The sequence below is a fragment of the Oncorhynchus mykiss genome, chromosome 4 (genome assembly GCF_057628025.1).
Source record: "Oncorhynchus mykiss isolate SJ-2025 chromosome 4, ASM5762802v1, whole genome shotgun sequence".
NCBI classification, from domain to species: Eukaryota; Metazoa; Chordata; class Actinopteri; order Salmoniformes; family Salmonidae; genus Oncorhynchus; species Oncorhynchus mykiss.
The window spans coordinates 36,643,318-36,660,326 of NC_143025.1; the positions used below are offsets into that span (position 1 = coordinate 36,643,318).

The window sequence follows — 17,009 nt, forward strand, 5'->3', positions numbered from 1 at the left end:
TCCCAGTTATAAGCCTGACTCAGACTCGCGGGGTCTGACAACTTGGATGGAGAATTACTGTTGATAATAGCGGACGATATTGCCACTCCTATTTGCCATATCTTACTACTAGAAAGTGTGTGTGCTCAGGCCTGGAAGGAAGCAAAAGTAATTCCGCTACCTAAGAATAGTATAGCCAACCAATCAGCCAGTAACCAACTCTGTTTGACCAGATACAATGCTATTTTACAGCAAACAAATTGACAACAGTCTTTCAGCACGCTTATAGTGAAGGTCATTCAACAAGCACAGCACTTACACAAAATGACTGATGATTGGATGAGAGAAATTGATGATTAAAAGATTGTGGGGGTTGTTTTGTTAGACTTCAGTGCGGCTTTTGACATTATCGATCATAGTCTGCTGCTGGAAAAACATGTGTTATGGCTTTACACCCCCTGTTATATTGTAGATAAAGAGCTACCTTTCTAACTGAACACAGAGGGTGTTCTTTAATGGAAGCCTCTCCAACATAATCCAGGTAGAATCAGGAAATACCCAGGGCAGCTGTCTAGGCCACTTAGTTTTTTCAATCTTTACTATCTTTACGTTACTTTAAGTGTTGCAGCCATTCAAAGCCAGTGTGTCTATGTATGCGAATGACTCAACACTACACACTTCAGCTATTTCAGCGACTGAAATGGCTGCAACACTTAGCAAAGAGCTGCAGTTAGTTTCAGACTGGGTGGCAAGGAATAAGTTGGTACTAAATATTTCAAAAACTTAAAGTATTGTAATTTAAATCATTCACTAAACCCTAAACCTCAACTATATCTTGTAATGAATAATGTGGAAATTGAGCAATTAACTAAACTGCATGGAGTAACCCTGGATTGTAAACTGTCATCGTCAAAACATGTTTATACAACAGTAGCTAAGATGTGGAGAAGTCTGCCAATAAAAAAGTGCTGCTCTGCCTTCTTAACAACACTATCAACAAGGCAGGTCCTACAGGCCCTAGTTTTGTCGTACCTGGACTACTGTTCAGTCATGTGGTCAGGTGCCACAAAGAGGGACTTCAGAAAATTACATTTGGCTCAGAACAGGGCAGCACGGCTGGCCCTTAAATGTACATGGTGCACTAAATTGTATGATATGCATGTCAATCTCTAATGGCTCAAAGAGGAGGAGAGATTGAATTCCTCTCTACTTGTTTTTGTAAGAAGTGTTGACAAGCAATGAACTGAGCTCTCCTGTTTAAACTACGAGCACACAGCTCTCTTCACAATCCCCAAGTCCAGAACAGACTATGGGAGGCACACAGTACTATATAGAGCCATGATTACATGGAACTATATTCCACATCAGGTAACTGATGCAAGCAGTAGAATCAGATAAAAAAAAAACCCAGATAAAACTACAAGTTATGGAACAGTGGGGACTGTGAAGAGACACACCAAGGTATAAACACACAAGGAAACGTTAGCACACACACTCTACACACACGTACAGTGCCTTCGGAAAGTATTCCGACTCCTTGACTTTTTCCACATTTTGTTACGTTACAGCCTTATTCTAAAATGGATTATACAAAAAAAGTCCTCAGCAGTCTACACACAATACAGGTTTTTTATAAATGTTTGCCTTATAAGTATTCAGACCCTTTGCGATGAGACTCATGTGCGTCCTGTTTCCATTGATCATCCTTGAGATGTTTCTACAACTTGATTGGAGTCCACCTGTGTTATTTGGAATGTCACACCTGTCTATTTAAGGTCCTACAGTTGACAGTGCATGTCTAAGCAAAAACCAAGCAACGAGGTCGAAGGAATTGTCCGTTTAGCTCAGAGACAGGAATTTGTCGAGGCACAGATCTGGGGAAGCGTAACAAAACATTTCTGCAGCATTGAAGGTCCCCAAGAACACAGTGGCCTCCATCATTCTTAAATGGAAGAAGTTTGGAACCATCAAGACTCTTCCTAGAGCTGGGCACCCTTGCCAAACTGAGCAATTGGGGGAGAAGGGTCTTGGTCAGGGAGGTGGCCAACCCAATAGTCACTCTGACAGAGCTCTAGAGTTCTTCTGTGGAGATGGGAAAACCTTCAGGAAGTATAACCATCTCTGCAGGCACCACCAATCAGGCCTTTATGGTAGAGTGGCCTGATGGAAGCCACTCTTCGGATAAAAGACACATGACAGCCCACTTTTGGTCTGAGAGTTTGCCAAAAGGCACCTAAAGACTCTCAGACCATGAAAAACAAGATTCTCTGGTCTGATGAAACCAAGATTGAACTCTTTGGCCTGAATGCCAAGCGCCATGTCTGTAGGAAACCTGGCACCATCCCTACAGTGAAGCATGGTGGTGGCAGCATCATGCTGTGGGGATGTTTTTCAGCGGCAGGGACTGGGTGACTAGTCAGGATCGAGGCAAAGATGTACAGAGAGAGATCCTTGATGGAAAAACTGCTCCAGAGTGCTCAGGACCTCAGACTTGGGGGTGAAGGTTCACCTTCCAACAGGACAACGACCCTAAGCACACAGCCAAGACAACGCAGGAGTGGTTTTGGGACAAGTCTCTGAATTTCCTAGAGTGGACCAGCCAGAGCCCAGACTTGAACCCGATTGAACAACTCTGGAGAAACCTGAAAATAGCTGTGCAGCAAAGCTACCCATCCAACCTGACAGAGCTTGAGAGGATCTGCAGAGAAGAATGGGAGAAACTCCCCAAATACAGGTTGTGCCAAGCTTGTACCTTCTTGTGCCAAGAAGACTTGAGCCTGTAATCGCTGTCAAATTTGCTTCAACAAGGTACTGAGTAAAGGGTCTGAATAATTATGTAAATGTAATACTCAAATAAGGTATTTCTGTTTTCCGTTTTTTATTTTTTTTTAATTGCTTTGTCATTATGGAGTATTGTGTGTAGATTGAGGGGCAAAAACAATTTAAACAATTTTAGACTAAGGCTGTAACATCACAAAATGTGGAAAAAGTCAAGGGGTCTGAATACTTTACGAATGCACTGTATCTGCAGTATGATGATCATATTTTAGACTCTATATAATCTGCAAATCATAAATTAGATGTACATTTATTGAATTGTTTTGCTCAATCTGATTGGGTGGGTCTGGCTCCCCAGTGGGTGGACTGATTTAGCTTACTCAGAAATGAATGAGAGCGAAGAAGGACACAGTCATAGGTAGAGTGATCAACAAAAAGATGGCTGAATTCTAAGAAAGAGATATCCAATTTGGGTTGTCAAGGGTGGCAAACAGCTACAGTATAGAGACAGGAGCTGAAGGGTTAAAAAAAAGGGAGAGCGTGTCTGTGTATGTCAGAGAGACTGAGTGGGTATGTGGTTGGTATGTGTCTGTGTATGTCAGAGAGACTGAGTGGGTATGTGGTTGGTATGTGTCTGTGTATGTCAGAGAGACTGAGTGGGTATGTGGTTGGTATGTGTCTGTGTATGTCAGAGAGACTGAGTGGGTATGTGGTTGGTATGTGTCTGTGTATGTCAGAGAGACTGAGTGGGTATGTGGTTGGTATGTGTCTGTGTATGTCAGAGAGACTGAGTGGGTATGTGGTTGGTATGTGTCTGTGTATGTCAGAGAGACTGAGTGGGTATGTGGTTGTTATGTGTCTGTGTATGTCAGAGAGACTGAGTGGGTATGTGGTTGGTATGTGTCTGTGTATGTCAGAGAGACTGAGTGGGTATGTGGTTGGTATGTGTCTGTGTATGTCAGAGAGACTGAGTGGGTATGTGGTTGGTATGTGTCTGTGTATGTCAGAGAGACTGAGTGGGTATGTGGTTGGTATGTGTCTGTGTATGTCAGAGAGACTGAGTGGGTATGTGGTTGGTATGTGTCTGTGTATGTCAGAGAGACTGAGTGGGTATGTGGTTGGTATGTGTCTGTGTATGTCAGAGAGACTGAGTGGGTATGTGGTTGGTATGTGTCTGTGTATGTCAGAGAGACTGAGTGGGTATGTGGTTGGTATGTGTCTGTGTATGTCAGAGAGACTGAGTGGGTATGTGGTTGTTATGTGTCTGTGTATGTCAGAGAGACTGAGTGGGTATGTGTTGGTATGTGTCTGTGTATGTCAGAAAGACTGAGTGGGTATGTGGTTGGTATGTGTCTGTGTATGTCAGAGAGACTGAGTGGGTATGTGGTTGGTATGTGTCTGTGTATGTCAGAGAGACTGAGTGGGTATGTGGTTGGTATGTGTCTGTGTATGTCAGAGAGACTGAGTGGGTATGTGGTTGGTATGTGTCAGTGGCGAAAGAACACAGCTTAATATGTCATCATGTGGTCCTGTGAGGTATATGCGTGTCATTAGTGTGTCCGGTAATACAGTGTGACCACAGATACGTTAGTTAAAGGACAAGCTTGACTTCTCTCACTTTTACCCAGAAGATGTGAAGATCTCTGTCTGCCTCTCTCTTTTCCACTCTCTATATGAAGAGTCAGTTTTCATCTATAGCCAGTGCGAATTACGGGGGTCAAACATTGGATCTCTAAATAATGCTAATTGAACCATTCTCCTATTTGTTTAAGTTGCAGCTTGTACTGCTACAGTGGTAAACATTAATAAAATGTTTACACCCCACCTCTGTGTCATGTTAAAAGAAAATGATATCAATGTTGCTGCACTTGTCATCCCGGGACAGTCCCGAATCTCAGCACCTTTTCAGGTGTTACGCTCAGGTAGCCTATTAAGGCCATAGAACATGTGTATTTGCAAGGTCCTGTGAAAATAATGGGTCCCCCAAAACGACACGATTCTCTCTCTCTCTCTCTCTCTCTCTCTCTCTCTCTCTCTCTCTCTCTCTCTCTCTCTCTCTCTCTCTCTCTCTCTCTCTCTCTCTCTCTCTCTCTCTCTCTCTCTCTCTCTCTCTCTCTCTCTCTCTCTCTCTCTCTCTCTCTCTCTCTCTCTCTCTCTCTCTCTCTCTCTCTCTCTCTCTCTCTCTCTCTCTCTCTCTCTCTCTCTCTCTCTCTCTCTCTCAAGAACCTTTAATCTTTCCCCAGTTGTCTCAGCTATTGGAAAAATAAGTTCAACTCATGGTGAGGCAGAGATTTGTCCATTCAAGGAAGAGTTTTGGTGACTAAGGCTGAAGTCTTGTCTAGAGCGACTAAGGCTGAAGTCTTGTCTAGAGCCTCTTATGTGTTCTCTTGTCTTGACAGTCCGAAATCTATTTGCTCCCTATTAGATAAGATACGGTTTAACTATATAAGGAAAAATAAACCTCAATGTGAAAAAAGGATGTTCCTACACTGTGTGAGGGTGAAGGGGGTGAATACTTACGCAAGTCTCTGTAGTTTTGTGAAATGTTAGGCTTAACATAAGAATATGACCACCAAATAGGCCTGTTAATCAACATTTATCCGTTAGCTAAAGAAAAGCTGTACTTGCCCGGGCACTAAAGAAACCATATTATCAATTCAATAAATATGCCCCCATAGACATTTCACAATTTCAGCACCATAGACAGTGATTGGTAGTCTACACTTTGTGGAGGGGGGAGAGGGGTGGAGGGCTCGAACTCCAACCTTGCGGGGTCCAGAGTAACTGTGTTACACCAGTGTGTCTCTGGTGTCTGGTAATGGGACGTTTGTGTAACTCATTACTAGCGCAGATCAGCCTGGCACCTACTTGGCTTGCTGCTTGACACTTGGTCAGAACTCAGAGCACAAACAGATGCACCCTGTGCAGATGCACATACAGGACATCGTATACACACACAGACATAGAAACAGGTTCCTCTATCGCTTACTATGTATGTAGTCTTGCAGTATCTCATGCAATAAATTACAAACTGTGCCAGTTGTGTTTCGTGTGTGTGAAAGTGAGTGTGTTTAGTAGCTCTTGCCTGTGGTCTATGTGTGTGTGTGTGTGTGTGTGTGTGTCTCCCCAACAACCCGGAGTCATGTGACCAGCCCAGCCGCATCCCATGTCTCCCTAAGGCCAATGATAGCGAGATGAGATGGGAAGGGAGGGATGGAGGATGGGCAAACATACCGAGTGAGTGTGAAGGAGGGCAAGATTGTGGGAGGAGTAGAAGCTAGGGAGACATTTTGAGGGTTTCGAGGGAGGGAAGGGAAGGTGAGTGTCAAAGGGGCAGAAGAGTGTCTATTTCTTACATCACCCATGTAGCACTGGACAAAGAGGAGGGATGATGGGAGGAGGAAGTGCAGAGAGAGAGGGAGGAGAGAAAACGGTTGAATTGAGCTTTTGACTGACACACGATTACAGTAGGTAGTTAAAGAGCTATTCTACTGCAGTCCCACTTTATGGGCTGTCAGCGCGTTGGGCTTTTAAAGACGGATAGACGACTAGATTTGAAAGAGACAGACCGATAGATAGAGACAGAGAGGACAGGGATATACATCAGTGAACATGGACAAGCGATCCCACTGGGGAAAAAACTGGTTGAATCAATGTTGTTTCAACGTTATTTCAACCTAAAAATTCAACGTGCCGACATTGAATCAATGTGGAAAACTGATTGGAATTTCAAAAAGTCATTAATGCAAGGGCATGTATTCTATCATTTTTTTTACCCAGTTTTTTTTTAACCTAAATCCAATGACATGGTGACATCTTTTGTTAATTTCACTTTTAAATTCAACCAAATGTAAATCAAAACTAGATGTTGACGTCTGTACCCAGTGGGACTATAACTATAACTACAACTATAACCCTCTGATGTGTGATTAGTTAACAACATTTCCAGGGACACCAATGGATTACCATGTACTTCAACGATTCAGTCGGTGTGACCGACGAGGCCAGTTCTGTAGCATCCTGGAGAGTTTGTGTGTCTCTCCTGATCTCTAGTGGTCGGCGAAGGAAGGACAGGAGTAACTCCATTAAAATATAATCTGACTTCTAATTCTGCGTAACCCTCTCTGACTCCAGTTGGAGCGAAAGATGAGTGATGGTTCTTGACTAATCCAGCTAATTAGCTACTGTTTGATTGACACTTAAGATTTATTTGCAGGTGAGAACCAGGATCGAGTATGCTGACTTGCATTAGACTGTCCTTTGAGGACTGCTTGGCGGTAGTTTGTAAAGTTAGGTATGTGCAGTACGTTTCTAAATAATATCCTGTTATGAGTTTTGGTTTTTAAGTATCTCAAGTTTCACCAGGGGTAACTGAGGATGGCTGGAGTTATTATTCTTTTAACACCCTGGCCTTCTCAGTGTGGCTTTGGTCTGTGTGTGTATGCGCATGTGTGCATGCATGTGTCGGGGCTAGGAGGAGAAGTCAGTCCCACTGCTCATACCACAGGGTCAGAAGGCACCGTTTACCCAGAAAACCCGGTTTACGGGTACTTCTTTTCCGAAAAAGTTGTCTTGAAGGCATAAGCAAAGTTACATAATATAATCCTGGGAAACAGGTCATTGTGTGTTTATGTTTGTGTGTTAATGTGTGTGTCCCCGCATGAGTGGCCAATTTAGTGTGTAGCCCGTCGGTCAGCGAGCAGCTCACAAAGCTGACATCACTAGCTACCTCTACATGGCAATAATCTCTCAACTAAATCAGATTCTGAGGTCATTCAGAATGAAGAACGTGTCATATCTGGACGTCACTGACACAGTCCAGTGACCATGAAAGGACATACCGGTACATACTAGTGACAAAGATAAACAAGCCAGTGACACATAACGTCAGGCTTGAGAGACTTGAGGGGGCTAGTGTGCAGGACATGTTAGGCATGTGTGTTTGTTTATATTCTGATAATTTGTCCACTCTTACGGATGTCTCTCCTTCTCTACCTTCACATTCTAGACAAGTCTACCTGATAAGTAATCTACAATGGCTATTAATGTATTGTAGCTAGTGGCTAAGCTATGCTACACTATCTCCTATATGTAACCAGAAACTGAATTCTAATTATGTAGCAGTGGCTATGCTAAGCTATCTCATACGGTGTAGTCTGAACCTTTTATGCAATGTAACAGATACCTTTATTTTAGCACGACTAGCTAGCGCGGCTTAATTCTATTCCTCTTCATCTGAGGCTATTATTGTAGCCTTGTGTTCAGGCTGAGGTATGCTCCCAGTCCCTCCTCCCATGTTGTGAAGTCAGTCTATTACCGTGGGCTGACTGAGGGGATAGCTGATGGTGTATAGTGTTACAGGATGGTCTGCAGAATACAGATGATCTAGATTAAAATAACCATTGTGTATTGACTTTGTCTCTTGGTCTTGGTTTTGATGAGTAACCCTGGTTTAGTTTCTGGTTTAGTTGATGAGTAACCCTGGTTTAGTTTCTGGTTTAGTTGATGAGTAACCCTGGTTTAGTTTCCCTGGCACTTTTACCACATGCTAACATTTTAGCATTTGTGGCACAAATCCGATTGTAGTCACAAGACCGATATGACATTTTTCGCACATCATGTCTAAATCATCCAAAAGTATCTCAAATTGACAGTGAAGCTTAACAAAGTCACTTTTAGATCATGTGAATATGATACGCGAAAAATGCTAATACCATCCCTTGACTTACAGTGGGATTTGTGCCACGAATGCTCAAACGTTAGCATGTGGAAACAATGCCAGGGAAACTAAACCAAAGCATTGATTACTGTCATACCTTGTCCATAGACTGCTTACAAACTGAGGAAATCAATACGTCATTTTGTAATTTGGGTGAACTATCACTTTAAGTAAAGAAGTTGGAAACCTACTTAACCCCTCTTGTCTCTTATTCATTTTTGTATTCACTCAGCAATTATACTATTCGTCTCATCATAGTCGCTAATTGAGAACTTTTAATGTCAACGTGAATTAGGCCTCGAGACTTGCGCTGAGATCTGTGGAAGGCAGGCTCTCCAGGAAAGATTTGACCCTGGAAATGACCGGTTGGCATTTGGAGAGGTTCAGAAATACTCCCGATGTGTTGTGTTTGTAACACAGGTTCAGAAGAGTTAATAGAGTCTTAGTGGCCTTGCGTGCACTCCCACCTGTCACATGCATTCAGCACACACACACACACACACACACACACACACACACACACACACACACACACACACACACACACACACACACACACACACACACACACACACACACACACACACTGTGAGCGCAACAACTCACACACCAACCAAGCCATTAAAGAATCAACTTCCTGTGTTCAAACCAACGGGGTTCAAATGGTCTGAACTGTCCCTCACCTTTTTTCACTCTTCACTGCAGCGGCTGTTAGCGTTTCTATTTTTTTGTCTTTGGATGTTGGCTGATTTGTCTTTTAGACGTGGCTTGTGTTTCAAAAGAACATTCTCAGGATCGTGACATCTGACTGGAAGCTTTTGGAGCATCTCAGATGTCACACAGATATCCCATGCTTCCCCCTCCGCACCCACCAGTGCTCAACCCCCAGCCTCTAGTGCCCATCACTAGCCACTCACCACTGTGAGGTCCTGACGTCAGATGCGGGCTGCACTGTATTTCGGAGGACACCCTCTATGCCCCATTCTATTCATAAAACTCCACCTCTGTTGAGCTGTTGAGATCTGTTCTCTGTCTCTCTTCACAGTCTCCTCTGACTGTATTTTTGTCTTTAGGAAATTATTTTAATTTCATTGTTCTTCATTAACAAGCTGGAACTGGACTTATTAGACGTTATTCCAATGTGAAGAGAGTTCAGTGGTCAAACAGTCAATTGGTTGGACGATCTGACGGTTTTCTGGTTGGACTATAACCACAGAGGGAGTTTTCTGTGTTTGAGGAGAGCAGGGAAGAGACGAGCAAGCTGCTGAGTGAAGGAGTGAAAGAGTATCATCTTGTAATTAGTGGACTGGACTCAGAAAGAGGTGCTGGTTTAAGATAAGGAAAAGGAACAATCACCCTGGGTTCCCATTTAGAAGAAGTACAGGACGAGGAGGGTTACATGTCATTTCAACCAACCATTGACTGTTGTTTAACCAAGGATGGAAGTTGCTTGTGTTTGAGAAGAGCAGGGAAGACCTACCGTAGCTGCTGTGCGTGAAGAACACAGGTGTGCGTGAAGAACACATTACGGTTTAACCAGCCATTGACCATGGTTGACCGCTCTGCTGCGGAACCCACCATGAGCTCCAGTCTGGTCAACTCTCTTGCCAAGGTGTACGACCCCAACCCTCTTCATGGTCAGAAACTGGCCGGGACAAAGCTGATACGTTCACCCACTGGACCTGACAAACAACCCCAGACACCGTCCTCACCCTCTTCCTCCTCCTCCTCCTCCTCTTCTCCGGTCATTGTTACATGGTGCGTTGAGACTGAAAGCCGCATGGACTCTCTAAGCAGCCAGATGGAGCGTCTGCTTAACCTCCAGGAGACTGTCATCACCCGGCTGGACGGCCTGTCCCGGGACCTGGGGGGCGTGGGGAGGGAGGTGGCCTCTCTCCGGTCCGGAGCCTGGGGGTCGGCTGGAGGTCTGGGCCAGACCCAGGGTAAGACCCAGACCCAGGGGGTGGAGGTCGAGGGTCAGGCCCAGGAGGTGGCTGCGGCCTGTAGGGTGCTCCAGGGGGTGGTGCAGGAGGCCAGCCAGCGAGTGGAGCAGCAGGGGAAGAGGCTGGAGGGAGTGGAGAGGCTGGTGGAGGGAATGCATCAGGTCATCGGTTTCATCGGTGAGGTGGTGAAGAGCTCTCTGCTGGCTGAGCTGCTGCTTAACAAGCCTGGAGGCTGTAAGGGGGCTAAGGCCAAACAAGCCAGGAAGGTGAGTTTGTATGGGACACTACACACACCACACACGCCCCGAGGAAGGCGTTAGCTGAAACGCATGCCAGTGTGCGGTGTATAAAGACACGTTGCTATGAAAGAGAATTATTTAAAAGCTTCAATTGTAAATCACAATCACGTGAGTGCTGACCCTTTTTTCCCTCCATTTGTATATTGAAGCCAGGGCTCTGTATCTTAATATCAGGGCTGACACACGCCATTGCTGGTCCTCTTTGTATCTTCGTTTGAGGCTTCGCTAGCTTGAATCACCACTCAAAACTTTGAATGTCCATATTCAACCCTGGTCACATCGTCTACACAGCATTGGAGAGGACTATAGTGTCTGTGAAATGAGAAAAAAAATGATTGGTCTCTGGGAGTTAATATTAGGGTTCCTTAGCATTATGTGAGCTAAATTCAGTGTCCAGTGAAGGAGTCTAGAAGTCAGAGACTGAGCCAGACATTTATAGAGGATAATTGTGTTAGTGGATAACTCTCTGAATGTGTGACATGACTTCTCATGATTCATCAGTCTACCAGTTGGACAGTTGGCTTTGTGGAGGCATCTCCACATGTCCAGCATTACACTGTGCATGTCAACCATGCTTAGTCATTTAACTATCCTTCAACCACTGTATGGAAGTCCTATTCTCAAGGCTGAGATAATATTGCCCCAACCTAGAACTAAAGGCAACTGGAGTGCTCGTGGGGTTTTTAGATGACTGGTATTGATTTTATTAACACTTTAGAAGCAGCCAACATATTTTAGGTTTAACCAATGTCGAACCGCATACCATGTGTCTGTTTTCTTTGTGCTTATGTATTCAGGCTAATTTCATATTTACATTGTGTGTTTATCGTTGTGTGTGTCTGTAAGTTTGTGTGAACTGAACAATGCTGTACTCTGTCTGTGTGCGTGATGTGCACACATGAGTCCGGTATCATTTATACCTGCTTTCTGCAGATTCAGTAGCTCTTGTTGGGACATGGCATGTACCCCTGTAATTGATAGCAACCGTTTTACGGGCTCCTGAACAATTCTGCTATTTTTTTTTTTTTTTTTTTTTTGCATTGATCATGATTTTTTATTTTTGGGCATATTGTTTCTGACACTGACAACTTCCGGATGACGTCCTCCAACCTATCAGAGATCTTGCAGCATGAACTGACATGTTGTTCACTCAATCATAGGATCAGAAAATGTATCTAGTACTGAAATCATAAGCTATAGCTAGCTAGCAGTGCATAAAATGTGGTGAGTAGTTGACTCAGAGAGAGAGAGAATAGTTTAATAGTTTTGAACAAATCCATTTCTTCAGAAATTAAGAAGATGAGAGAGCGCGAGAGCAAGAGGGTGCTAGCAATATTTTTTTCCACTTTCATTTTCTTAGCTAGCTAATGCAGCTTGCTAGTTTAAAATATTGAAACACCCGGCTCAAACAGACGGGATGCTATGTTAGCTAGCTGGCTATGACTATCCAACACTGGAACTCTTCCAAGTCAAGGTAAGCTTTTGTTTTACTAATTTACTTCCACCGGGGCCCGCTGGTGTAACTGCTAAACTGCTTACTGACTGTACATAGTACTGCATGATTTTAGCGGGTTTACTAACGCATTAGTTCTATTAGCTATGTTGACTATGACGTTACTTTAACTAATATGGTGACAACAATGTAGCCTGTGTGTAGCGGTTAGCGGTTACGTTATCAAGGTTTTTGTTTGATTTTTTTTTTGCCTAGTCCCAGACCGCTGATGTGTTTTGCATTAAAGTCCACAAATGAATGGAAAAGATGAGAGGAGGAGAGTGTGTAGATGGCTGCTTTGAAAGTGAACTGTGCTAATGTGTGATCAGGGGTCTATTTCATCCTGCCGATTTTGTTGAAAAACATTTCTTAAACGGAAGCAAGTGGAATGAAATTGGGATAAACATACCTGAATTTGTCCAATAGAAACTCTGGTTTGCAACTGCAACTAGTGATTACACCCTATATCAGCTAGATGCAGGCAAGAGTGTGCAAAGTGCCATTGAATGTGTCACTGTCTGTCCATGTGTCACCGTCTGTCACCTCACATTTTTCTCTCAACCTGTGTGTCACCAACATATGCTAGGTTTGTAGCAACCCCATGATGGGTATAGGAAATATTTGAGTATCACGTAGTTGCCTAAACCTATCGATGTTACATTGAACTGGGTGAACCGAACATGAATGACAGTCATCCAACATGCTGTAATAGAAATAAGCCATGCTCATAAAAAAAATATTGTTCTCCCTCATCTTTAATGGCACTGACCGCCACTGACTGGTACCCTTTGTATATAGCCATGTTCTCATTACTCATATTGGATTTTTTGTTTTTTTATTATTACGTATTTACTTTTCTATTATTTCTCTATTTTCTTTCTCTCTGCATTGTTGGGGAGGACCAGAGTGAAGCATTTCACTGCTAGTCTACACCTGTTGGTTTTCGACGCATGTGACGAATAAAATAAAATAACATTTGACACACACAAACATACACACAGTCTTGCTTAACTAACCTTGTGGGGACACTCAATTGATTCCCATTCAAAATACTATTTCCCCTAACCTCTAACCCTAACTCAAAACATAACCTCAACCCTTTCCAGTTTTTGTTTGTTAATTATTCTTGTGGGGACTTCTGGTCCCCATAAGTCTAGTTAGACACGCCACACACACACACACACACACACACACTGAGATGACATGATAGCCCTGTACTGTTCCTGTCGAGGAGAGGATCTGTCCGACATGACAACCATGCTTCAGTTATGATGGCAACCATAGCAAAGGCTACAAACACCTGCATCTGTTTATGAGTAGTGAAAGATACAACTTAACTGTTGCTAACAGAAATGTGCTGCTGTATGCACACTCTGTTATATAATACATGCATGGAATCTGAACTAATAGCTTTCACAGATAATTAAAGCACCCTGGCCATATGTGCAAATTGTTGGTAATGGGAGGTGGAAACGAATGTGTCAACACTTTTGGAGTCTCAAATCTTTCCCTTCTAAATTTCTTTCCATCACTCCCTTCTCTTTACATTCACTATCATAGCATTAAACAAGTCACATAATAAGTTGTATGGACTCAACCTGTGTGCACTAACAGGGTTTAACATTATTTGTTGATGACTACCTCATCTCTGTACCACACACACATACAATTATTTGTAAGGTCCCTCAGTCGAGCAGTGAATTTTTTTCACCCACAAAAAGTCCAATGACTCGCAAAGAAAGGCATCTATTGGTAGATGGGTAAAAAAAAAAAGCAGTCATTGAATATCCCTTTGAGCATGAAGTTATGAGTTATTAATTACACTTTGAATGGTGTATCAATACATCCAGTCACCACAAAGATTCAGGCGTCCTTCCTAACTCAGTTGCCGGAGAGGAAGGAAACCACTCAGGGATTTCACCAAGAGGCCAATGGTGACTTTAAAACAGTCACATAGTTAACTTTGCTCGAAAATCTATGTCAAGACCTGAAAAAAGGTTGTCTAGCAATGACCAATTTGACAGAGCTTGAAACATTTTGAAAATTAGAAATGGGGAAATGTTCCACAATCCAGGTGTGGAAAGCTCTTGGAGACTTACCCAGAAAGACCCACATCTGTAATCGCTGCCAAAGGTGATTCTAACATGTATTGACTCAGCGGGTTGAATACTTCATAGCATTAACCAAGATATATTAGTGTTTTATGTTTCATGATTTTTTTCACAAATGTTCCTATTTTTCGTCCACTTTGACATTACAGAGCATTTTGTATAGAACATCGCCGAAAAAAATTAAACGGCAATTAAATCCATTTGAATCCAACTTTTTAACACAACAAACTGTGGAAAAAGTCAAGAAGTGTGAATACTTTCTGAAGGGGCAGTATACTTCGCACGTGTTTTGTTTAGTGGTACCAGGCTGCCTTCAGGCGAGTCTTGAGGCTGGTGGGTGTTCTAGAGCAAAACAAGACTCACCTTTTCCATAGAGGGGTCATATTAGTATGTAGCCCATACTGTTCGGACGATACAAACAGAAGTTGGCAGATCGGCGGTACCGACTTCAGAGGAGTCCCGTGATGCTTGTTGGTGTTCTTGAGAATAACAGGTGACATGTAAGTGTCCGAGAGTCTCACCTTTCCCTATCCGTTCGGACATGTCTTCTGGTCTGACAAACACAGCTGTAGCTCGGCCACCTTCTAGCTAAGATGCAGAAGGCCGACATTGGAGGATGTGGGGGATTGAAACGCAGCCCATGCAAAAAAACAAATATCTCTAGCTTAAACGGACAGCTTTTCATGGGGATTTCTTCGGTTTGCTATGAGAGTTTAATGTTTCTATGTCTCCTCCTATCTCCCTGTCAGCTGAAGGGCAATGGGATGAGGGATGGGAAGGACAAGGCCAAGCTCAGCCTGAAGTGCCTGAAAGCCCAGAAGAAGAAGCCTCCAGATGTATCAGGTAGCAGAGATAGACAGCAGTAAAATAAATATAAATGAACTAGAGCAGGAGTGCTCTTTGGTAATACCCATCCAATGAAGGCTGCTCTTTGAAAGTAAGGATGATTGTTTCAGGAAAATAAAGATGTTGATGGGGTGAATCTACCCCAAAGCATGATGTTGTCTGCTCTGTTTGTCCCTCCTCAGACTCTGTAGAGGCCCTCCTTCTAGACCAGGTAGAGAAGCTCAACAGGCAGAATGCTGAGCGTTCCCATGGTAATGGGGTGGTTCTGGACATGCCCCACATCCCTGTTGTCCAATACATGGAAGAGGAGGAGAAGAGGAAAACCCCTGAGCAGGAGGAAGAGCAGAGGGCCAGAGAAGAAGAGGAAGGGGAGGGGGATATATTTGGTGAATCTGACCCCGAGGAAGAGGAGGGAAGAGAGGGAGAGGCACTGAAGATTAAGGTGGAGCACGTTCAAGAGGAAGACGGGGAGAAGAGAGGGGAAGGAGGGGAGAAAGAGTCATCAGAACCTCTAGGAAGGTACCTTTCAACACTCAGCCCATCTTATGACATTACTACTATGACTGTAAATCTCAACTTCTGTATTCGCTTACCAAAATAACTACTGGCAGTTACTTACTTAACACAATTGATAGTTGTTTTGATGTTTGTTTGTTATTTAGTTCTGCGGAGTTAGGTGAGGTGGCTGCCAGCAGTAAACGTGGAATCAAAGAGGAGTATTGGGTGAAAGATAACTTGAAAAAGAGTCGAGTGGGGGAAAGGAAAGAGGGGGGAGAGGAGGAAGAAGGAGTTCCTGAGGGTTCAGAGCTTCAGGCTGCCCAATCAGAGGCAGAGAAGACGGAGAAGGAAGAGGAGGTGGATGATGGACAGCCAAAAGAGTATATCATTGGTAAGGTTCATCATTTTTCAGAATGGGAAACTGGCAAATGTTTGAAAACAAAGCTAATTTGGACTTTTGTTGTCATTCTGGCAACATTCCTAAAATAAAATAGGGTAGTGAGATATTTTCTGTAAATTAAGTTAAGTATCTTGATATTACCCTGGATGGGCAAGCAGTCTGATAAACATTCAGAAACTTTCTAGTTAGGGACATTAGACTTAGACTTTCAGTCACTCACACCACAGATCACATTACATTAAAGAGATACATCTGACTACTTTCCCAGAGCCAGATGAACTCGTGTATACCATGTTAATGTCTCCGTGTCCAGAATACAGGAAATTAAAGGAAATTTCAATAGCCAATGCTAGTATGCTAGTAGATACAGTTGAAGTCAGAAGTTTACATTCACCTTAGCCGAATACATTTAAACTCAGTTTTTCACAATTCCTGACATTTAATCATAGTAAAGGTTTCCTGTCTTAGGTCAGTTAGGATCACCACTTTATTTTAAGAATGTGACATGTCATAAATAACAGAATAATAATAGTGAGTGATTTATTTCAGCTTCTATTTCTTAAATCACATTCTCAGTTTACATACACTCAATTCGTTTTTGGTAGCATTGACTTTAAATTGTTTAACTTGGGTCAAACGTTTTGGGTGACCTTCCACAAGCTTCCCACAATAAGTTGGGTGAATTTTGGCCCCTTCCTCCTGACAGAGCTGGTGTAACTGGGTCAGGTTTGTAGGCCTCCTTGCTTGCACATGCTTTTTCAGATCTGCCCACAAATGTTCTATAGGATTGAGGTCAGGGCTTTGTGATGGCCACTCCAATACCTTGACTATGTTCTCCTTAAGCTATTTTGCCACAACTTTGGAAGTATGCTTGGGGTCATTGTCCATTTGGAAGACCCATTTGCAACCAAGCTTTAACTTCTTGACTGATGTCTTGAGATGTT

The 17,009-nt window shown here is 43.1% G+C and overlaps 1 protein-coding gene across 3 annotated transcripts in view; it reads left to right on the forward strand.

The window, feature by feature from the left end:
• The window catches only part of LOC110521751 (myosin light chain kinase family member 4), a 62,753-nt gene that overhangs the window by 36,169 nt on the left and 9,575 nt on the right, over window positions 1–17,009 (forward strand). For 2 of the 3 annotated variants that reach the window (XM_021599591.3, XM_036969064.2), the window contains 3 exons: window positions 15,071–15,164; window positions 15,350–15,686; window positions 15,830–16,056. In XM_021599591.3, coding sequence (XP_021455266.3) covers window positions 15,071–15,164; window positions 15,350–15,686; window positions 15,830–16,056 — 658 coding nt within the window. Of the gene's footprint in view, window positions 1–9,457; window positions 10,686–15,070; window positions 15,165–15,349; window positions 15,687–15,829; window positions 16,057–17,009 lie in introns of those variants that run through there. The other variant, XM_021599590.3, reaches the window with a different exon arrangement.